The sequence below is a fragment of the Syngnathus leptorhynchus genome, chromosome 21 (genome assembly GCF_054491065.1).
Source record: "Syngnathus leptorhynchus isolate UIUO chromosome 21, UIUO_Slep, whole genome shotgun sequence".
In the NCBI taxonomy this organism is placed as follows: domain Eukaryota; kingdom Metazoa; phylum Chordata; class Actinopteri; order Syngnathiformes; family Syngnathidae; genus Syngnathus; species Syngnathus leptorhynchus.
Genome location: NC_141215.1, coordinates 4,352,210 through 4,375,858, shown reverse-complemented (window position 1 = coordinate 4,375,858; position 23,649 = coordinate 4,352,210). Strand labels below are relative to the sequence as shown.

At 43.3% G+C, this 23,649-nt stretch overlaps 3 protein-coding genes across 5 annotated transcripts; 1 reads left to right on the top strand and 2 right to left on the bottom strand.

Annotated features, from left to right (window-relative positions):
- Positions 1-1,638: 1,638 nt before the first annotated feature.
- Positions 1,639-17,465, bottom strand: camk1da (calcium/calmodulin-dependent protein kinase 1Da). Of its 2 annotated transcripts, none has more exons than XM_085901964.1 (14): positions 16,776-17,465; positions 16,597-16,637; positions 16,314-16,377; positions 16,005-16,109; positions 8,935-9,066; positions 8,134-8,208; positions 7,222-7,360; positions 6,861-6,987; positions 5,590-5,665; positions 4,618-4,730; positions 4,478-4,556; positions 4,299-4,386; positions 4,031-4,226; positions 1,639-3,965 (listed from the first exon to the last, which is right to left on the bottom strand). In XM_085901964.1, the coding sequence occupies exons 4-14, from the start codon at positions 16,100-16,102 to the stop codon at positions 3,841-3,843; spliced, it is 1,248 nt and encodes a 415-aa protein (XP_085758090.1). In that variant the 5' UTR covers positions 16,103-16,109; positions 16,314-16,377; positions 16,597-16,637; positions 16,776-17,465; the 3' UTR covers positions 1,639-3,840. The 2 variants fall into 2 exon arrangements, with proteins under 2 accessions (XP_085758090.1, XP_085758089.1); XM_085901963.1 differs by having other exon boundaries at positions 16,005-16,377; positions 16,776-16,837; positions 17,170-17,465.
- A 148-nt stretch (positions 17,466-17,613) lies between these two features.
- cdc123 (cell division cycle 123 homolog (S. cerevisiae)) lies at positions 17,614-20,458 on the bottom strand. 2 transcript variants are annotated; one of them, XM_085901965.1, is made up of 13 exons: positions 20,333-20,458; positions 20,095-20,166; positions 19,951-20,011; positions 19,695-19,727; positions 19,520-19,615; positions 19,347-19,453; positions 19,217-19,268; positions 19,060-19,135; positions 18,757-18,879; positions 18,646-18,674; positions 18,450-18,554; positions 18,247-18,384; positions 17,614-18,083 (listed from the first exon to the last, which is right to left on the bottom strand). In XM_085901965.1, exons 1-13 carry the CDS (start codon positions 20,404-20,406, stop codon positions 18,036-18,038), a joined length of 1,014 nt encoding a protein of 337 aa, XP_085758091.1. In that variant the 5' UTR covers positions 20,407-20,458; the 3' UTR covers positions 17,614-18,035. The 2 variants fall into 2 exon arrangements, with proteins under 2 accessions (XP_085758091.1, XP_085758092.1); XM_085901966.1 differs by having other exon boundaries at positions 17,614-18,080.
- A 757-nt stretch (positions 20,459-21,215) lies between these two features.
- Positions 21,216-23,381, top strand: nudt5 (nudix (nucleoside diphosphate linked moiety X)-type motif 5). The gene is given in 8 exon segments (XM_085901969.1): positions 21,216-21,489; positions 21,650-21,717; positions 21,785-21,837; positions 21,911-22,018; positions 22,113-22,208; positions 22,288-22,389; positions 22,469-22,618; positions 22,682-23,381. Coding segments are annotated over 8 exon segments (780 nt in total). The 5' UTR covers positions 21,216-21,396; the 3' UTR covers positions 22,792-23,381.
- Positions 23,382-23,649: the final 268 nt, after the last annotated feature.

Below are 23,649 nucleotides of genomic sequence, written 5' to 3'. Positions count from 1 at the left end.
TGTTAAGAGAATTGTAGGTCAGGATACGCTGTAAAGTGCGGAGAGGACTATGTCTGCTTCATCAAGTGAATGGAATGTGTGTTGCGAGGAGGTCAAGAACAGCAGGACGGCGCTGAAATATTCCTCTAATTAAGCCTGAATGGAAAGTCTTATTACTCCTTTTGAGATGTAATGCAGGGAAAATACATTACTTCTGTATATCTACTTCCCATAATGACGAGGGAAAGAGGATCATTTTTTTTCCAGGTTTAACCGGCAGACATATAAAAAAAAAAAAAATGGAATATTTACAGGCCTTTGTAAATCATTCATAGATATATCAAGCCATCGGAAGCATCATAATTGTGGATTAGGTTTGGATGATGGTGAAAACATGTGGCGGAAGGTCCAATTTCTTTTTTCTAGTGGCCAAAGAGTAGAAAATCGTCAAAGCAGCATCTGCAAACAATGTGTTTGCCGGCTTCTGATGCAGAATTTCAACGAGAGCCAAGAAAGGTAACAATTGCCTGGAGAGTTTGCAGCATCTGTCTTTTGTCTGCTCAACATCTGTTTTACACCAAATACCTTAGATGCTCTATCCGGCCTTATTGCCACATGCATGGAACCTAAACCCTGCTGGTTGGAGAACAATTAGAACGATATCAAGAAGGAAACAAGTGTGATGAAAAGGAAGATGAAAAAAACAGATGTTTTAGTGATCATTCAGGATTTATTCCAGGAGACAAAGAAGAACAAAAGAGAATCCAGCCTGTGTCGTCATGGTAACTGATATGTGCACATGATTGTCGAAGGCATCCGATATACAAGCCCGGTGGACACGCAAAGTCAGAAGCATCAGGACGCCGCCGGGGTGTCGTTGAGCGACGCTGGCGTGCCGGATGGGCGAGGACCAACACAAAGACGACGGGGAGACACTGGGTCACCATAACAAGCATTGCAGAGAGAATTTCAGTCCTACAAACAATAGTCGAGGCCCTAATTCAGACCCATATTGAGTTAAGCGAAATATTTTCGTTGTTTGTTTTGTTTGAAATATTTTCATACTTTGTTTGATCTGTGGAGGCAATTTTTTAAAATTAAAATGAATATAATTGAGGCCACAAATAATAATAATAAAAAATAATAAATACATATTTTTTATTTTTATTTTATTTGTGGCCAAAATTATATTAATTTTAATTAAAAGAAATTGCCTCAACATATATTATATTATATATATATTTATAATGCATTTGTCTGTAGAACTGAAACTTCATTGTGTGACAAAATGTTGGACATCGGTGCCAGAATCGTTTTTTTTGTTTTTGTTTTTTACACAACACAGATACTGAGACGATACCGTTGTCGATGAGAGCCACTTGAATTCCATAACAGTGTGTTTCAGAGTTGTCACAGCTTTGGATTTCTTCATTTAGAATGGCAAAAAACGCAAGCCTGAGATCAATAAATGTTGTTCACTGACACTGAACTGGTACTGGAACACTAAACATTCGACTCCACTGTCAAATGTCAAAACTCTTAACAAGAACTTTAGTCCCGCCCCTTGCCCCATCCGAACATTCCAAAGACAATACAATCAAAACACGCAATCGCTCATCCACGAACTCAAGCCAGCACATCAAAACATTCGCAAATATCTTGAAAATGATCATTTATATTCACAATTTATATACAGAAGCATTTTAAACATTGCATTCAAAAGAAAAGACATACCAGCCCGGAGGAGTATGATCAAGAAGCTTCTGCCCGCAGTACAGCACATTCATCAAAATCTCTTTTTGTGAAATTACCGATAATAGTCGAGAAATCATTTCTTTCCTATAGAAAAAGCAGACGTGAATTTCTGGGATTTCTTCCTGTATAATATTCCAATTCATATACTTTTCAGGATTTCCTCCCCCCCTCCCCTCCCTGAAAAGAAAAATACGATAACTGAATTTTGAAAATGCATAGCAATCCATCTCCATATGTACAGCATACAGGTTCATCACAAATAATCAGATTCAGCCCTTATGTATAAACTTTTTTTTTTTTCTTCATTAATGACGCTTAGTTTCCTCTGAGAAAATCATGGAGCTCTAAAAAACGGTGTTTATGTTTTTTTTTTAGGGGTAATAAACGACTACTTTGACACATTCACATTTGAATGAAAAAATAAAAAACCGTCAAGACAGTTCACTAAGACAACATGCATCGAAAGATACGCTAAAATAAACGGACAAGACAGAGCCGGTTCAATTTCGGGGTTGTGGGAATATTACAGGTTGTCCTCCATGCAGTGGCTTTAAATAACATGTGCATAAATACTTACAATCATGGCAATCGAGAGCTCACAAAGCATATCAGCGACTCACCGCCATCCAAAAACCACACCCACAAAAGGAGACAAAACACGTCACTGTCACAAATCTCCAGGTGGATCCATGTCCGATCGAAACGGCTGCGGCACTATCGGGAGAGGAAATAAACACACTCCAAAAAAAACAAAAGATGGCAAATAACAACGATCATATCAAATCATATAAAATCTATCAAAGCATCATCGCTTTCCTGTCGAATTCTGCCGAGCCCCGTGTGAATTCACGTCATATATTTCACTCTGGTCTTTGGCTACATATTCACGAACAAGTACGGGAAGCGTGGAACAGCCATTGCGGCGGGAACACTTTGGATTGGCTAATAAGTTCCAATATATTAGAAAATTGCCATTTCAAAATGTTGACTTCACTTTGGTAATTCCACGCTTGCGTAATAAAGGGATAGCATCGAATGACAATCTGATATATTGCGTCGCTCTGCTTTTGCTGCAAACGCAAAGGCCATTATCGCCAGTCAAAAAAAGAAATAAAAAAATTTGCAAAAGTGAAATTCAAGCGGCGGGTTGCCGGCCGGCACGCCGTGCGGCTGCAGTTTTCCCTGAGCACGACTGAACTGGGTGCAGCGAGACGGCGCGCGGCGACATCATGGCTTCGATAGAGGGCGGCGAGGAACAGAGGCCATTTTGAAATTGGGGTGTCGTCACAAAACGATCAAAAACGCGATATGAACATAAGTATTGGGACGCCTCGAAGTAGTGGGAAATGAAATGGATTATTGAGGTATCCCAATACTTTTGTCCATGTAGTGTATACTTCTAAATGAGTCCATTCAAGGGCAACATTCATAAAATCATTTTTAAAGTATAATAAACAAGTACAATACTCAATACAATCTCTTCTCGGTGTCAAATCTGTGTCGGTTATCCGGCCCCTCGCCGCGCAAACTCGATAAAGCGCTAACTCATATTTTCCTCTCGCAACAGTCATAAGTTACTTTTTAAAAGCACTTCTCAAAGCACAATGATGGACGAGCCCCAAAGAAAAAAAAACATCTTAAAGGTGCTATGTGTTGCATTTTGAAAATGAACAAAACACTTTCCGAGAGCGGAGATGAGACACAAAAGCGGGGAAGTGGGGGGGGGGGGAACTCCATTTAGCATGAGGTAGTGGCCACCCATCGTCTTGATCATGATCTTTTGAAATTTGACGAGGATGGCCTTTTGAAAAAAGCACACATACCACCTTTAAGTGAAGATAGAAAAACATGAAAACATTCCAGTTTGAAAGAAAAGAATAAAACGGACATGGAATTCCATTGGTGAAGGGGAGATGAGATTCACATGTGACTCGGCGCCAGGCAGCTCATTTGGGGGGCGTGTTGCTGCGTGCTTACAAACGAAAGGTCCTCTGCTCACCTCGGAGCAGGGCGAGGAACCAGCTGAGGGGGAGGAGGAGGCATTCCTTCATCTCCTCCGTCTCACAGCGCCGTGGCCTCCCAGCTGGTCCCTCGCGTCACCTGGCGTCACTTGGTTTCGGCGAGCACGGGGGCGGGCACCGCCGAAGGGTGCGGTCGACTCAGCTCGGCCCCCGCCGCGGGAGATGCGGCCGCGGAGGCCAGGCTGCAGGGAGTGGCTGGCGTGGCCACACCTTGGGGAGGTGAATTGAATTTAGAAAATAGATTCAAAAGATTTTACATAATGTTCAATACTCACATTCCTTTCGCGGCGTCGCTAAGTTGTCAAAAGATGAAGTCTGGCCGGCGGCGGGCCCGTTGCGGTCCGCCTGACTCGGACCCTGCGCCGGCTTCGGTCTGGCGGGGGGGTTGGAAGCGTCCACGCTGCTTCCCATGCTGCTGCCCAGCTGGAGCCGCCTCATGTGGCGAACCACCACCGTGGCGTTGAACGCTTGCTGGTGCGGGCAGGAGAAAGAGCCCGTGAGCCGTCTCGGTAAACAACCGGCCAAGGAGCTTCATCACCTTACCCTCCATTTGCTCTTGGCAAAGTTTTTTCTAATTTGCCGGCTGACGGATTCGTGGATGTTCTTGCAGAGCGCCGTGTCCCCGGCGATCCTGGCACACGAGCGCATACTTTGTCAGCACTCATGACTCAATCAATACCGTTATTGATTTGATGTCAGCCTGCCTCCGCTGCGTCGCTCACCAGGGATGTCGGAGAGCCTGCTCGCAGGTGAAGCGCTTGGCTGGATCTTTTTCCATTAAGTTGCTAATGAAATCCTTGGCTGGAAAATATCAGGATGGAATCAGTGTGAAGAAGAGAATAAAGATTTAAGAGAGGCTCACCGGAGTCGGATATGTCGTCCCAGTAGGGCGCGTCAAACTCGTAGTCGGCTTTGAGGATTTGTTCAAAGAGCTTGGAGTCGTTCTCGTCGTAAAATGGAGGATAGCCGCACAACCTGTGGATGGGGAAAACTTCATTTCAAATTCATCAACTCATCCGCGAGATTCCACTTGAATCTTTCAGTCTGACGTCAATCAAGTTAAGTAGAGCCTTAATTGCAAGCACAAGATTCTCTCATCATTTTTCTTTTTTTTCTTTCTCCACAGCGCTCCATTTGGAGTGATTTCACAGTTACTTGCACCTTTGCCATCAAGCTGACACGAGATTCGGAGTGTCGAGGACAAACGGCCTCAATCTTCCACCGTAATTAATGCCGAGCCAACAAAACATCATCTGCACCTCATTACTAAAGTTTCCTAAAGACTCATTAAAATGCCGTTCCCCATCGATACACACTCGCGGGAAAATTATTCGAAGGAACCAGGAGGCCTGCTGCGATCCCTCCTCCGATCGGCCTGAAAACTTTTGTTGATCTCCTTTCACGTAATTCCGGGCTCACCTAGAACTCCCAGGTGGTTCGCATGGCTGATTACCTGATGTGATCTTTCCACCTGAGCAGCGCCTAAAAGCTAACAAGGTCGAAATCGCCGGACTAATTGTGCAAACTGCTAGCGGGGAGCCGCTGGTTGGCCACGCTCGTACGCACGCGCAAATTTCCGCGTGTTCTTTGAAGCCCATCTCTCGCACTTTGTCGTCTCGTTAACCTGCCCGTTGACCTTTGAACCCGAGTCAGGTGGAAAATACACAACAATGTGTGTGTGTGTTTCAGCAAAAGACAAAACAAGCAGAACAATATCATTTCCATATAAGGGCATCGTGCAGAGCAGCATCTGGTTGGGATGATGGCGCCTAGCAACAGCATCATCATCCTTCACCTCAATTAATAATCACGTGTGATTGAGAAAATGACTTACAGAATATAGGCGATGACTCCGATGGACCAGCAGTCCACTGCCTTGCTGTACGGCTTCTGGGCAAGAACTTCTGGTGCTGCAACAGACAGATGGAGTGAGTAAGCTTTTGGCACTTCTTAATTGCTGATAAGTCGCTTTTACAGGCACTTTGTGCTTGTTTATGTAGCATTAAAAGCGCGGCTTGAAGGTGATAAAGTAGGAGTGGAGTTTTTTAAATTTATTTGTTTTATGTGAAAGTGCAGCTGTTTTAAAAGGCCGCAGACTAATAGTGAGAAAAGTGATAAAGAAGCTGCGCGGATTCTTTTTTTGTGGAGTTACATGTTACATTCATGGTGGAACAGGAGGAAAGAAATGTGGGTCGAAATACGTTGTGTGCTGAATGAGAAAGTATTTGTTTATAGTTCCACCATGAGTCATTGTGATGTTGTCTGCTGCTTTTGCTCGATTCCAACATGTGAGGTCATCATGTCTGCTTTCTCTATTTTAGTACGCAAGATTAGCACCAGGATTGTGAAGGTTTATGTATTCTTGACAAATTAGCTAGATTGAAATCCTCTAATTATACCAAACTATGTTAAACAAGAGGACTTAGTACGGATCCCTGTGGTGTTCCAGTGAAGAACATTTGAAGCAGACTCTTCTTAACGCTTGAGGGCATTCTAAATTGAGCATTGAGGACCTCATTTGCACAGTGATGAGATGAGATTGTGTTACTGGAAGAAACGAGATCTTCAAAACATTAGCTTGGCAATGAGGCAAATATTTTGCACTTTGCTCTTTATCATTAAGATCTGACTTGGTGGGTTTACGGTTTATTGACTGTTGCATTATAGTTCGAGGCATGTGACTAAGGAAACCTCTGCAGGAGGCCAAAGAAGGCTTGATGGAAACAAGACAAGGAAAAAAAAAAAAAACTGAAGCATGTGTCTGACCATTTAAAGTCAAATGTAATTATTTATTTTTTCTCCAACATGGGATGAAAGCCCACATTCATAAACTATAAAGTTAAATCGAGGGTGAGTAGTCTGTGTACGCAATATTATAAAGTGAAATAAAGTTTTGAAAAACGATGTCTGCTCAAGACTTGACATGTCAACAAGTTGAGCAATGGCTTGTTTGTGCTAATGTGGATGAGTGTGTTGAACATCTGTGTCTTATCACAACAAATGCAAACACACAAAAGACATTATTCATGTCTGAGTTTTAGTCCAAAAACAAAAAGTGCAGCATCAATTTGGAAATCCGTTTCGAAATGAATCCAAATGACCTACCGACATATCCCGGTGTGCCACAAGCAGTTGACATGACATTGCCGCTTCCTTCCATCTTGGAAAGACCAAAGTCGCTGATCATGATTTTGGAACAATCGTGGGGATTAAAATACAACAAGTTCTCCGGCTGTAGCGACAAAAACAAAAAGACACAACAAAAAAGGTGATGAGCCAACTGTTTGTTTGTGTTTTTTTTACAAAGTAAAAATAAATTCACAGATGGATAAGGGTATTAGAGACGCATCTGGTGAGCTTAAGCTTTGTGCGACGACTAATCAGGCAGCACGCACCGCTTTGACCTCACAGAGCATAAGAGCGACTGACATTATTCCAGCGCTGAAAAAAACAAAAACAAAATTACTTTCAGGTCTCGATGCACGATGCCCATGTTGTGTAGGTAGTTGACAGCATCCAGGACTTGGCGGATGAGCGTGCTGGCATCTTTCTCTGTGTAGAAGCCTTTTTCCACGATTCTGTCAAAGAGTTCGCCGCCGGACACCCTGCACAAATCAAGTGAGTGTTATTAATCACATAAAAGTTTGCCGTTCAACTAAACAGGCACTTAGCTCCCCCTGCTGGACGAATCAATATCATAAAGTAAAAAAAATCAAAAGTGTGCAATTTGATGGAAAAGTAGTTAGCATTTACTTTAGCGACATCTTGTGCAGCAACTTCCTCCGCTACTTAGTTCAAAATTTGTCCATTTTTTTTTTTCCACAAGAAAAACATCAGTAGTTTCTCCGCCCTCATCGATTTTCATAGCGGCATGGACTGATTGCCTTCCCCGCGGCGGTGCTGCTTACATAAGGGGGAGCGGGGAACAAAGCAAACGTTGTCACGCCGCATTGATCTGCCGCGCTAGCTGCCGCTCGTTGCGAAGACATTGTTCCCGAGTGAATTTCAAACAATTTAGGCCATCGTGGTGAAATACTGCTTCGACTTCAGACGCGCGGTGTTCAATTGAAATTTGTACAAATTAACTGTAAAGTATTTCGATCAGTGTTTGAAGGAAAACAGTTTTCTCTTCGTCTGACATTGTGACATAAATGTTTTATGCTGCCACAGTCGAGCGCAGCCTGCGGCGCCAAAGGCCAGAACAAATAAAATCTGGAGTAATTCGATTTTATTTATTTATTATTTGCTGCTTGAGCAGAGACGTGTCACTGAAAGATATAAAACGTGTCAGGTCGATCTTTACATTTTGGTCAATTGTTGTGATGTTACCTTTGACCTTCTGAACATTTTCCCCCCCAAAAAAACATCATCGACTCACAGTTGCATAATGAGATAGAGGTGATCCGGACTCTCGTAGATGTCCTCCAGCGCCACGATATTTTCATGCTTAATCCTTTAAAGAACAAAGTGAGAGTTAAATGTGTTATTCCACAGCTGGGTCCTTAAACCGCGATCGTGTTTCTGCCGCTTCGGTAGAAATCATTTTGCCTCACTGACATCATCCCCCCCCCCCTTCTATTTAAGCCTGTCACTTCTCTTTTTTTTTTTTTTCCATGGTTACGAGAAAGGGGAGAAGTCTCTGTACATGCATTATTGTAATACCTCGCACGCGAATGATGGAGTGTGGGCGTGTGGGTTAATCGTGGCTGGCTTTGGTAGCGGCGGTAAATCCCCAACAGCTCGAGCCTTACCCACTCAGGCATTCCCAGGTGAGTATCGAAGAGTCACTATGAGTGCATAAGCGGCGATAAAGTAGAGTGCCGTGATGTGACTCATTCACTCACTCGATAATATACGCGAGTGTATTTAAGGACGGGATGATGGCGGCAAACAGAGCTGGCGGAAGAGACAATTTCATTCATTCTCTTTTAGAGATGTGAATGGAGAATGTGAATGTGATGAGAAATGTGAATGAATCCGATTTGGAGTCGATCAATGTTTTATTGGCCGTGATGATGCGACGACTGGAATATATATTGTGCGTGAAATGGGTTTTGGATTGTGACCCGGGGGGGTGGCTGATGGGAGGGGCTTGTCATGCGAGGAGATGCATAGTTGCCCCAGTAACCACCAATAAGATGGCTAACGCTGCTGTGTGTGTGTTTGTGGAGCTGCTCACTTTGTCAGCACGGCGATCTCGTTCTCAATGCTGCTCTCTTTCCCCTTGAGAGCCTTTTTTGGGATGCACTTCATCGCAAACATCCGACCCGTCAGCTTCTCCTGGGCCAGGACCACTTCGGAAAAGGCGCCTCTGCAAAAGACGGCAGTGTGATTTTCGATTTTGTCGCGTAGGGACGAAAACATTCATTGAAGCTCAATGTCGTAATAGTATACATATTGTTAAATTAATAACAAAAAGGTTTGGTTTTTTTTGTAGAGGCACTAGTGCTGATAAGGTTCATTATTTGAGCACGTGAACTTTGGCGGCTTCAGAAAGTGTCGTCGCGGTTAGCGTCGAGATTGAGAGCCTGCTCTCAAAACTTTATCAACTGGGCCCGAGGAACAAAGTGAGTGGAACGGCTTCTAACGGAGCAAATTAGCATTTTAATTACTGATTGACTGGAGGCATTCTTCCACTGACAATCCATGACACAAACATTGAAGGCAAATAAACTGAAAATGCAAATTCGACCATGTCTTCACGCGTGTTCTGGGAAGTGTGCGGCGTATCACAAAAACAAGTAGTGCTATGAATGACGATGAGCCCATCGTCAGATCATTTGCCTTTAGCGTCACCAATTTGCCGCCGTGCTGAACATCTTCCCATCCTTCAATATTCAACCTGCTCTCTTCCTTCTTTCACAGTAAAAAAAAAAAAAAGAAGATATAGCACAAAGGAGGATTAAAGCATCACAACATCGCGTCTACAATCGCTAACGCAAGCTAGCTAATTTAACACAGTTTATCACCGCTAGTTAGAACATAATTGTAGCACTCCCTCAAGTAATTAAAAGACACGCACAGCTACCAGTGGCACTTTCAATCGCTTTGATGGGCAAACATAATAAACACAAGCCAATAACGGGAAAGGGAGCAAATCTATTGATCAGCCCAGACTGTAACTAAAAAAGCTTCACAAACATTGTGACATTTCATTCATTGTGTCATTTGGGTGTGAAGATACACAAAACAGAAGGTTTCCTGCTCTCTGTGTTTTTCTCACGCCTTTCAGTTGCCTCCTCTCATGTCACCTTCACCTCCTCCTCTCCCTCTTTTGCTTCTCACCTCACGCTCGCCACCGTGACAAGTGATCATGCTGCCGGTTGCCCCTGGTAATGGGCCTAAGAGCGGGAATGTCCGTCACGCACCTGCCCGCACCGATAATGGTTGTTGTGGCTGTCGGTGACGTCAAATGTAGACAAAACATGTGCGTGGGATGTAGCGTTGCGCACTTGTGGCCGCTCGTATGTTTAAGACATGAGCCCACGCGGAAGCGAGCATCTATTATAAAGCCACAAAGGGAACGTACACACAAAGATAATTGTGTATTTAAAAACAACCCTCTGCTAATATACTATGAGAAATTTTAATTCTTCGAAAAAACAATATTACTGCCGTACTGAGAAGGCGGACGAGAGGCTGAGTCTTCAATACAGTCATGTAAATGTTATATATTTGTCTGTAATCATTGGTAAAGATAAGAGCCGATGTCAGCATCCATAGAAATGCTCATGAATATAATTTGCCCTCGAGTGATGCAAACGCTCATTGAATAAAATGTCAAGCTCAGTGAAATGAGGGGAAAAAGGTCAGGAGAGAGATAGAGAGAGAGAGAGAGAGGAAGGACGATCTTAAAATGTAAATGCCGCACAGCCGTAAAGCACGAACTCGGATACTATACACACACATTGTAAGAGCCATAAAATAAGATCAGCCCAACCCTTACATTTGATGTAATAAAAGAACTTAAGGGGAGGGAGGCGGGAGTGATTGATTGGACTAGACGAGCTGCTACAACATCTGGAAAGCCGGCTCATGCACTTCACCACATTTCCTCCTCTACGAACCAGTGTAATTGTGTCGGTTGAGCTCGGCTACCTCCGCCCGGGTGTATGTGTGCTTCTCAAACGAGCTCGCTTGCTCGCGAGGGAGGAAGGAAGGAAGGAACTCAAAAAGAAGGACAAGGTGACAGTGACACGTTTAACACGGAGACTGACGGCCGCCATCAGCGCTTGTCATTTTCAAAAGGATGAAAATCATCATACTCTTATGGAAATGGATGCCGTCGGCTGTATAGTTGAAAATAATTTTAAGAAATAATATAAAAATAGAATAAAATAAATATCAATTATTTATAGATATAATTATTAATTGTACAATTATATAATAATAATTTATAAATAAATATAAATAATAATGTTTATGATGGTGGAGGTTTGACACAATAATAATGAATAAATATGACTTGAAAACTACGCACACAAATGCGCCATGCATCACGCTGGGAGGAATAATGTCATCCCTGTAAATCTGCTCTTGCCATATAAATAATTAGCGGTGTAATCAAAGAGGTGGCAGTTGTCTCTGAATGGGTATGCGGTCACGCCAAGGCCCGATAATGACAGAGGCACTGGCGGAGATAACACGCGAGCGACGTCACTGGCGTGAGCGCACGTGTTCTTTTGATTTGATGCCAATACAATGGCCACCGCAAATCGTTGTCTGCTTTTTGTTCCTTTGTGCCCCCCCCCCCTGCTTCACGTGACATTACGTTAGTCCTTTCATGTAAGTGATGCGGAGGAGCCATCAAAGGACAATTTCTCATCAGTTCTTATGAATCGACCACAATTTAGCAGTTCCAGAACCCTTTCAAGGGTTTGTTGTCGGGGGTCTCACCCGACCCACATGTGGAAAAAAAAAAACAAAAAAAAACGCTTTGCTGAATCACTATGGCAACAAGAGAGATCGGCGTGATGGCTGCAGATTCTAATACAGCTGCAATAGAGGTTAAAAAGAATAAAACACGTACATGCACTCCATTTGTAAAAATATTTACCATGTAGAAGGAAAGAGCGTTAACAGCTCCCTTGTGTGCCTTTTTGGTGCACATTCACACAGCTTAAATAGCACTGTTGCCACGGCAGCAATTAAGAGCCAATTATAGTCTGTATCCTCACTGTGGCTCCGACGAGTGGGGATGAAGATGGCGGAACGCGCCCAAAGAAAATGCCTGCACAAAAACCCCCCAAATCTGCACAATTGGCAGAGAGTCGCTCTCAAAGTGCGTAATCGGCGCCATGGCCCATATGGGGCGGACCAGAAGGGGCTGGACTCTTAGCAGCAAATTCTGCGGCAGATGGAAGGTGCATGCTGGGGTCTGTGGGACGGAATTAAACATTAACGGGGAAAAACAAGAAGCGCGCACGCGTGCAGGCCAAATGGAGGAATCGATGTCGCAAACAAGAAAAGCACAGTCCGGATATATTGAGAGCCAATTACCCCCCCCCCCTCTTCCCTCCCCTTAGAGAAAAAACAACCAATCAGATCATGGCACAGCTCAGCGTTTCATTGATGAAAAAGGGAAAGCGACCGCATGAACGTATGACGGCGCTCAATGTCTGCTTTGTGTGTTCCTTTTCATAAGTACCCAAACGCGGCCATGGATGAATTCGCCATGGCAACAAGGCTGACCGCCGCAGGATATGAGGAGGCTTCGCTTCTGTTTACATTTTTCATCATAAGGCCAATTAAAAATGGAGTACAATGAGGAAGCAATGTCACACTCACCAATGCCATTCAGAGCAGAAACTGTTCAAAGATTGGTCAATGTTGGCACAGGGTTCCCTGGGAGTAATAACACACTGCCGCTTCTGAGTCAATCTTTGCTGACCTTATAAATCTTCACGATTGACAGCCGGGAAATTGGCACGAGTCAAAACATGCGTTTCACAAGTGGGTCGTACTTCAGGGCTAAGCTTTAGCAGAGCACCACGCGTGTTACAATATGACTATATGAGAGTGCTCGGAAATTTCTCAACGTATATATGCGTGTTTGAAAAAGACAAAGCGTGCGGCGGCCAGCCGTGAAATGACTGCGCTTGAATTACAAGAAAAAAAAATAACATGATCATTCATAATCGGTCGGGAAACGCCAGCTAGGGTGTTACCACGGCAACTGCCAATATTTGGACATATATTGCTATGAGTATTGTATTACACAAAGCATTTTTTTTTAAATTTCATTTTGCCGCTTGTAATTTGACTGCTCGGGGCTTCACGGGGAAATTCCGCATTCATATCGGTAGTTGGTTTGTGCTCACGAGAGAGCAAAAGCAGGCATGTCGCAGCATGCCGGCTTACTGATAGCAACTACACAATTACACTCCTTTGGAGCACGGAATAAACTTCTGTACAATAACGGAGAAGGAAAAACCAATCTAAGTTCCTCCTGCGAGCGACAAAATAGGTTGTATCGGCTCCTGTGTACTACAAGCAGTCCCGGGTCCTGATTTCCCTCAAGAACAACAAATAGCATCAAGACCCGGTGGGGTTGCGCAACATCACTGAAACCAAATCTTCCTGTCGCTTTAACATCTCGCTTGCCTCAGCTGCACACAGCACTTGAGTTTCTTCAATCAACATCAAACGTCATGTTTCTTATCTGTGCGCGAGGGAAGATAGATGGACAACCTTTTCGGACTGGGATTTTATTTTTTATTTTTTTTCTCGTTTCCTTAAATGACACAGCAGGAGATCAAGACAAGCTGTGCCAGTTGGAAAGGAAATGGATGGTAATAAAAGGGCCTGATGACTACATGGGTGAAAAATGAATTTATTCAAAAACTTCCTTCCCGAGCTTTTTTGGCTCAAAACACAAAGTGTTCTTAAATGACCTTTTCATGTGTCGCCGGCGCACACGTTCGTCAGCAAGCTTTTAGCTTGAAGGCCATTACGAGCTGGATGTGAGGCTTAAAATAGTGCGACGATCCGATAATGGACTATAGTTTATACTCATTAATACGCCGGACGCACGTGTCAATCTGCAAAGCGAGACCCCCGGCTCTCTGAGTGCAAAATAGTAAACTTACCTTCGCGTTTAGTCTGGAGTGAGCTCTAAGCAAGTGGTAAATGTAATTTATGCAATTTGGAAAATGACACAAAATACACTTTGGTCAAATTTAGAGCAGTTGCGCAATATATGGAGCGAGAACTATAGAGTAAGTGTGGAAGGGAGTTCCAGAAACTGAGGCGGCAGCAGGGAATTAGAGCAGCAATTAAGGGCAGGGTGCTCTGGGTGACACGGCAACATTCCCACAACGCATCAGCGCTATCGCTAACCACACCGGTGCGTCGGCGTCACACATTTTGTCTTTCTGGGGGCCTCTTGGTTTCACTTTCTTTATCATGAGCTGACACTTGGCTGTAATTGTTACTTTTTGTTTTTTTAGGACCGCTGTCCTCCTCTCACGTCTCTTGCTAAGCGGTGCGGGTGAGACACAAAAAAAAAACAAAAAAACAAGAAGCTAAGTATTGAATTATTGAGGAGTGAACGACAGCGGCATGAGGGTAAGGTGACATATTACAAAGAAGGTGATGTCCTGCTATCGTAGGCAAGAGTTTCGGATGCGCCGGCGCTCGAGTTGTTAGTAGAAAACCAAAATGGCCGCTTAGTGAATGGGACAAACAGCTAAACGTTCGATACCACTCGGTACTCGGCCGTGTGACAACCCATGCAAAGGGCAACGCTAACACTTGGCCTATTTGAATTTCCTTCTTCCGTCCGGCTGTACCTTGACACGGAAATGAAAGCATTGAAGCTAGACGACAAATAATTCCACGGCAGAATTCATGGAAGCTGCGGATACGCAGTCATTATGCCAAGGGCAGTGTGACCCGGAGAGGAGAGTCAAGCGTGATGGGCTCGATGGACGACATCACATCCTGTCTGTTTTAATTCACAGGAAATGCCCGTTCAAATGAATCGTCACACACATTTATCATTTCTGCCTCTCATCAAAAATCACTCCTCCGTGACCGCTTGTCGGCCACCCAGTTCTTGCCTTCTGCTAGCGGCACTTTTGCTTAGTTAATGTGTGGCTATTGCAAAACAGGGCTCGGTTCTACTCCGTATCCGGTCAACAGCTGAGGTTAAACCTTACGACACAACCGGCCCAAATGTTTGTCTTCTATTCAGGTTGAAGGCCCTCTAAATCCCGACCTGGTTAATCCCAATCTACATCCGTCCCATGTGTTCGTGAACCCCCCCCCCCACTGCTCCTCCAGGCTGCCATCCAAACCAGTCACAGGAGAGAGAGAGAGGAAAAAAAAAAAAGACCAGCAGACTGCGACTAGCTGTCAGGATTATGGGGAGCCTGGGGGCAGGAAAAAGGAAGAAGAGGAGGCGAGAAACATCCCTCTCAAGACACAAGTGTGTCAATTCAAGCGGGAAAAAAAAAAACGGGCAAGTGCGACGACAAAACTGTCACTTGTGCTGAGAGAGCGCCTTTCTTCAGTCTGTTAAAAGCTTGCTGTTGTCAACAAGAATCCCTCTCTCGGGGAATAGTGAGGAGATCACTTTTGAACAGGAGGTCACAGCCGTGTGCAAAAAAATGGCCCAGATGTTGTGGTCCTGGAAAAACTCCCATTTAGAATCTTAACGCCAATGTTAGCGGCACTGTTAGCTTTGCTTTATGAGCCTTGCTAATAGGAGTCGATACGACTAATAGGTCAGCGAGTAGCAAACTTTGTCGGGGGAACGGAACAACCAATTACATGTTTTGGGTAATAATCTGGAGACGAGTACAAAACAATATTGAACTGTCAAACCGCCGAGAATCATATCTATTGCTCATCCTCCATTAATAATAATAATAACAATAATGATAATAATAATATAAAGTGGTTACAATCATAACAACAATACATTTTGGGACAAACATAGTATTGAGATCCTAGTCATGTAATTCCACTCCTATGATTTGCATAATCTATACTATAAATATTTATGATTGTACTGTTATTACAATGAGATCAACAAGGGGAAAAAAATGAACTGACTTAGAAAAGTGAGAGTAATTAATGAGCCCTGTCAAGCTTCCGCAACGGCAGCCCATTATCCCAAATGAGAATATTTGACGGTCCGGTGCTGATCAAGTCCAAATGATGTTACCGCAAAGTCACTTTGTTTGCACGCTAGGACGGATGGATGCTCAAGGAACGTCAAGGACGGTGGAAGTTGTTTCTACTCACGTCCCGAGGACTTCCTTCAGATCAAACATCTTCTTAATGTCGTCGACCTGCTTCTTCCACGTCTCCCCCCCGCTGGTGTCTCCGTTCTCCCGAGCCATGGCGTTGCTCAAGGTGGGGTGGGGGGGAGGAGGGATGCAAGGGAAGAAAAAAAAGAATTATTGGAAATAACAAAAGGCGAGCCTTGTGAGTTTTGTGAGAGCTGAACCCGGTAGCGAGAGCTTAGCTGCGGCAGGACCATGTGAGTCCTCCAGCAGGTTGCCGTGTACCCTGCTTGTCTCGTCGCCCTCCCCCTTTCCATCGCTCTCTCACCTCCTCCTCTTCTTCCTCCCTCAGCTGTCAAATTTCCCGATGTTTTTCTACTTCCTGTCGCAGCCTTTAAAAATAAAAGCATAAGGTGGGTTTAGAATTTTCAGCCTGACCGGCACAAATTACATTTAGTTGACTAATCAAAAAAATTTTTAGGACTTTTTGCACTTTTTAACTGCCACATAAAAAACACATTTTATGTCTTTTGTATTTTTAGATTTGATGGAAATTTAGAAAATGGAGCATTAGTTTAATGGACTTTATTATGACAATTTCCTGTATTTACCTCGGCTTCTCTGTCAAACTTGACACAAGAAATGCTGTCACCTGGAGATTAATTGAAAAGCTGTCAGTGCCTTTCCAGTTTAAGCAATGCAGCATAATATGACAGCCAACAATACCCCGACCCCCCCCAATTTAGGTCAGTATAGTCCCACCTACATTACTTCATTGCTGTTAGCATACCAGAGGGAGGAGGGCATTTGATCTTCACAGTCGGTTGGGACAGCTGTAGAGGTCATCTCAGGCTGTAGGACGACAACAACTCACACTGGCCTTAATACTTGCATGGACACAGGCAGTGAAGAACGGGAGGGGGGGGGGGGGGGGGGGAAGAGGCGCAGTCCTGGCTGCTCATGAGTATTCTGACTGCAAAGCACTGCAGCCCTTTCTCAGCTGTAGCCAAGGAAAACACGGCTGGCTCCTCACCCCCTCCCCTCCCACTCGCCCTTTGGACTGAGTCAGCAAATTGTGGCCTGCTGGCATTATAAACCTTTATTAACTGTACGATGCTTTTGGAGTCCCATCCTGACTGTATACAAAGATGACCATACAAATAAAATAGAGTAAAAGTACTCACCCTTGAAGACTACTGGAGGTGTTTCATGGTGGTACAGTTGATTTCTGCAATATCTACCATATTGTAGGAATGGGATATATGTATTCAGTATGAAGCAAAGGGTCAAAGCAGGACGCTGCGGGTGTATGTCGGCCCGCATCCCATAATGATGATAAACCTGCAGTATTTTCCACACGCGAGGCCCTTTAACTAGAACTCCCAGCTCGCCAGCTTTTTCTACACTCCTGTAATTGCTATTTCAATTCAGCTGAGGGGGGGCGGAAATGAGGTGGGGTGGGGTGCGCCGGTGGGAGAGTACACACTCCAGCACACGCTACACGACACAAAGTGAAGAGGGCCGCTCGGAGCTCGTTTGGCTCGTGGCGTAATTGGAGCCGTTATGTAAAAGCACAATCAATTCCGAATGTGGTAGTTTGGGGGCATCCACCAGACGTGACAGCTCAGTCGATAAATGACAACAAGTTTAATGGGGGGGTCCGTAGGGCGGCGGTCTACAGAGATGCATGATGGGAAAACCGCACACGCGAAGAAAAATAAAAGGGGAGGAGGGGGGGCGCTGAAGGATGGAGGCAATGAGTTTGTCAGGAATGCTCAGACTAAATTTGTTGGGACGAACGGGAGGGCGGCGGCAAAGAAGCATTAAAGGTGACTGGGTGATCAAGAGCTTTAGTGTTAAATAAAGAAGTTTCCTCAGGGGTTGAGAAAGGCAGTCGGGATTTAAGATAAAAAGGGACTGAGGCTAAACATGATACGTGAGCTATGGTCGCCAACCGTAACAATTTTCTCTTATGTCCAGATTGGATTGCTTCAGGACACCTGAGGGGTGGGGCGGGGTGTCAAGTCACTTCGTGCAAGGAACTTAAAAGTCACTGCGGCGCCTCGTCGTCCTCTTCGTCCTCCTGTTGGCTTTTCTGCTGTTGGTTTAGAGAAAGTCGTTGTTTATTTAAAAAAACAGTGACACATTTTTAACCCTAATATTCTTATTGTTGATTTATAAAAAAAAAAGTGCCAGATGGGATAGGATGTAAAATTATGCGCTGCTCTTCCATGCAGCTTTCTTTGGATGAATCCACTCACCAGCTTGAGGAAGTCGATGAGTTTGTAAGCATCCTCTCCAGTGGACAGGTCCACAAAGTCGCGTGGGATTCGGTAGCTTAGGCAGGGGCTGGGCTGCACCGTCACCTCGCTAGCGGTGTAGCGGAAATCCGGCTTGTCCTGCAACCCACAACGGCGCATTAGAACGAAGACTGGGGTCACGCTGCGAGTGCTCCTTGGCTAACCTGCTGCCGGGCCACTTCCCCGCCGGACGTCAGCTCCTCCCAGCTGAACAGAAGGGAGTCAGTGACCTCCCCGAACGGGTTTAGATCAATGACCCACACTCTCCCCTTGCAAACGGCCACACAATAAAAGAAAGGGAAAAAAAATCGGCATGAATCTCCTGATGTCTTAGCTTGTCACAAATGTGCTCAGGCTTACCTGACTATCTCTGTAGACATCCAACACAACTGTTAAAAAAACAGATACACAAATCAATCAATTTGGTACTCAAATTCCACGAGGATAGTTCTTGAAACAAAATATACTCACAGTCCTCATCCAAGAAGTTGTACTGGATGTGCTGGCTAAAGAAGTGGTGGATAGCATGAACAATGGACTCCTCCTGCTTCAAGATGTGCGGATAATACTGAGTGTAGTCTCTTTGGCTGATTGCTGCATACGACAAATAAAATATGTGCTTCAACATTTTTTTTGGACCATATCCAAAATTAGTCTTTTAGCGCCACCTACTGGAGGCTGTAGTAATTGATCCTCTTTGCCTTTTTGATCCCATTTTATTTTTTGTTTTATGGCTTTGAACAATATTTTGTTTGATATAAAAAGGTACCTTACCTATCAGTTTATTTTCCTTAACAAAGCAGCGGAACTCTCCACCAGGGATCAGCTCGCTCCACTTTCTCAGGGCCAGCTGAAGAGAGGAGCACGGCACATTTATCAGAAAGACAAAAAAAAAAAAAGCACACTACTTCATTTGGAACTTTTTTACTACCTCATAATTGATGACAGGATCAGGCGAATCCTGGTCATTGCAGTGAAGGAATCTGCACACGACAAAGAAAGATTATGCGACACATCTTGATAAGTCTAAAAAAGCTAATGTTTGTGAATATGTGGCTTACGGCTGCGTGAGGTCACGAGTGATGAAGTCGGAGCTTTTAAAGAGGAGAAATATATCGCTTAAGCTCTGACACTGCAGAGAGCTGTTAAGTGCAATCCAATTGGCGTCCTAAAATGAAAAGACAATCTTCAAACTGGCAACAACTAAAATGTGCTTCAACACAATCTTGTTTACCCTTGGCGCACTCCAGTTGAGTTTGGGGAAAACACAACCACCCAGAGCATTTATTGCCTCCAGCACTTTGGCTGTGAATTCTGGGAACTCGGGAGCCTGGTAGAGATATGCACAGGGATCAACTGCGCAATAATCCATCATTAAAATGCGCGCAAGTTATGTTTTAGTTGCTTACTGTGACTGTGGTGGTTGTTTCATCATCTGACCACTACAGGGTAGTAGAGGAATAGAAATGTTACAAGACTCCTCGATCAAACAAGACAAATGCAGATACAAAACACTGCGGGGTGATTTGGCCTTATAATAAAAAGTAAAGTGAAATTAGAGAGGTCAGAAAAGTTACTAAAAACAGCAACCAAATGTCTAAATTAGCAACACAACCATTTCTTGAATTTAATCATAATTCATTTTTAAATGACAGTTTTACTCACTTGAATATCTTCATCAGCATCGGAGTCGTTGTTAATATGCGGCTGCTGTGCAATGTGATCACTTGGGAAATTGCAAAATGCAATCAACATTAGAATAATAATGGTTTTTTTTTGCTTTGGATGTTTAAGTGTGGTGCTTCATACCTCCCAGAAACTACCAGCGTCCCATCGTCCAGTAAATAATCTGTTACATTTTGAGGCAGTGGAAGAATCAGACTGTAAACAATAAAATAATGATTAGGAACATAATTGACAGCATTATGAAAGATAGCACAGCACCACCAGTAAACGTAATTTAGAGATGATGTCTGGAACTATGCTATGGTCAAGAAATAAAGAGGACATACAATAATACTATCTTTACACACATTAAACTCGTTACCTTTTAATTGTATGTTGCTTAAATATCGGATACCAGAGGGAAAATTGACAGTGAGCAACTTGCTCCTTCTTCATGCTGCAACTTCCTGTATCAGAACTGTGTCCGGCAATAAATATCTTCCGAACCCTTCTTGAGTACCCATTACTTACTATCGATATACCGTAGCAAAATATTGTTGCGAGTTATTTCCTATTGTAACAAACCTAAACCTATCACTTTTTCGTGTAGTATAATATGTTTGACAATTGTTGGTATCATAAACTACTGATATTTTGCAATAACATCAGTCGAAGGTTGTGAACTGAACTACGGAAATATTTTAGTGGTACACTCAAAATCAGAGATGTTCTACGAATAAGATGAGCCATAATAGTTTAGGTCACTTCAGGTTGCCGAAGGAGTAACAGACCTGACACAGATGTGAAGTGTGGGTGATAAAACTAAAACAACAATCAGACTAAACCGGATTGCGGAGCATGTGATAGCAGAAAGAATGCAAAAAAGTAATAATAATCTTACTTTTATAGCCACAAAAATCCAACGGTGATGGCGCCAAATAAGGATGTTGCGCAGCATCAGGCAATATCCGAGTACCTGGAAGATAAATAAAAAAATGAAATGCTGAAACCTCTTCCTGCAATTATAAACAAATAAAGCAGCATCTAATACGGATGAACGCTTGCATGGGGAGAAAATGATCAACCCCTCACTAGCAGAGTGGAAGGAAAAAAAGCATTACTTCAACATCGAATCAACTTATTTGACCTGACTAGACCAAAGTTTGAGATTTAGGTGACGTCATGGTACCCGGAAGTACAAACAGCGTGAGCGCTCAATTACGTCGTTGTCTTCTTCGGCTGGGTTGGTGTGGTTTCACGTGAGTCAAGTTTAAACATTTACCAATTCACGACTGTTTAAAGTCCAAAATGGAGGTGGCGTTAACTTATCTTCCAAATTAAAGATTAGACACACCAGTATATGTCCACGCAACAAAGTTATTTTATTTTTAAACCAATTGCTAATTGAGCAGCTCCTTAACACAAACATCCAACGCCTTAATCGAAATGGTGCCTGGAATTGTTCGTATTTCAGAAAATACAATGAACCACAGTGAAGATTCCAAGGAGACGACGGTGCCTCACGTCGTCAAAGAAGAGGTGTGTTTTAGTAACTTCTCAAATGTATAAAAAAAATCGTGAATGAGTTGTCACTTGTGTGGGTCACATCTGCAGATACGTGCATTGGGACGTAAACGCACCAGTTGTTTTGGATAATTTAAGAAATATAAGAGGGTGAAATTGTGTCATTTTGCTGCAGATCTTGGCATCGGGTAGATGGGTGAAGCTGGAGAAGACCACATATGTGGACCCGGCTGGAAACACGAGGTATGATTATCTTCTGCCACGACATAAGAAATCAATCATATTTTTCTAAGTTGTCTTCCTCCATCAGGATCTGGGAGACTGTGAGGAGGACAACTAGGCAAACCAACTCAGACGCAGATGGTAATTTTAGGAGGGGTTCTCAAACCTTTTGAAACCTAGTGGAGAGAACTTATTGAGCGAGATCTAACTCCAGGTGTCGGCATTATCGCGCTGCTGAAGAGGACACTGCACAAGGACTGCGTGGTGATGGTGAAGCAGTTTCGTCCACCGATGGGACACTTCACGTTGGAGTTTCCTGCAGGTGAGGACATTTGCCGTGCTGTTAAATGAAATGTTGACCCAAGTGGTGTATATAAAGAAGTTGAAGATGTTAAAAAATTGTGATTACATCTCAGGCTTGATCGACGAGGGTGAGAGCGCAGCGATGGCCGCGCTGAGGGAGCTGAAAGAAGAAACAGGCTACAAAGGCGAAGTCGTCGGAGTGACGCCGGGTAATGTTTTGTAATCACACGCTTCGGCGAACTACTAATTGTGCAATCTGGAAAGACATTTTGTTGTCGCTTAATGCAGTGACTTGTCTGGATCCTGGTCTGTCCAACTGCACCACACAGATCGTCATGGTCAACATCAACGGAGATGAAATGGAGAATATCAACCCGACACAGCAGCTGGGTGAGGGAGAGAGACATTTTTTGTTGTTGTTTTCTTGTTGTTATCAAACTAATATTCCCTCTTGTGCTTTTCTCTTCAGGTGACGGAGGTAAGTTGAGTCGTATATTTACAAAAATAAAGCTCCAAGTGAATAGTCAATAAACAAACTGGACTTTCTTTCCCACCCACCCCTCAGAATTTGTGGAAGTCATCCTTGTACCCCTTGATGAATTCCAGATGAAAATAGATGGTAAGCGCTTGGCGTCTGGACTCGTGTTTACTAAACTGACTCTGACTGTGTTTCATTCTGCAGAGCTGCTGAAGAAAGAAAAAATCATGGTGGATGCCAAGGTTTACATTTTTGCCATGGGCATGGTGCAGGCATTTTTCACGCCGAAGGAGCTCCCTGTGCTTAAGCAGTGAAACAACATAGGATCAAACTCTGAAGACCATTTTAAATTGCCTAAAGGTGATGATGTGCAACTTTCCAAAGTGACATTCCAAGTCCCTCAAAAGCCTCCAATTGTTTTTTTTTTTGTTTTTTTAATCACACATATCATGCTTGGAAATGTTTACTCTGATTTCAGATAATCACCACATGCATAGGAATTATGATCAACTTCATGTTTCAGGTTTTAATGACATTTTCGTAGTTAAACTTTTATACATTTCTTAACACGTTTTTGTTTATGAATTTAGTATGTTAAATACTTATTGAAAGAACGGTTTGGTTGTGCGTGTCCGTTTTTCCAAATATTAATCACGGTTGCTCGAGTCCCATTCATTTTCTTAATTCCAATGTTTTTAATCATGAATACTGTATGTTTCTGATCTTACAATTGTCAGGTTAACTATTAACATTACAGTACATGTCACTGAGGTTTTATTCTCTCCAAGTCTACTATAGGATACAAAAAGGTACTGTTAAACAATCCATGCTGTGCCATCATCTCAACATTGATGCTGTAGGGACGAGAATTTTGCTGATCAATTAATAAATGTTTACTACCTTTGATCTTGTGTGTATTTTTATACTGAAGTGTATAATCCAAGAGAATGTTCAACTATACATTTTTTTTTGTTTTTCTAGTAAATGTTACAAAAAAATTAATTGTGATGAATTAGTCTGTACCCAAGGTGTTATAATAACAAAATCTCTATTTTCTTAATTCCAATAAAACGTTCCAATGACGTCAAATAAAAAAAAACGGACGATTTAAATTTACTCAACTTGTCAATAGAATGCAGTTACATCTTCCATCCACATGGCGGCAGTAAGTG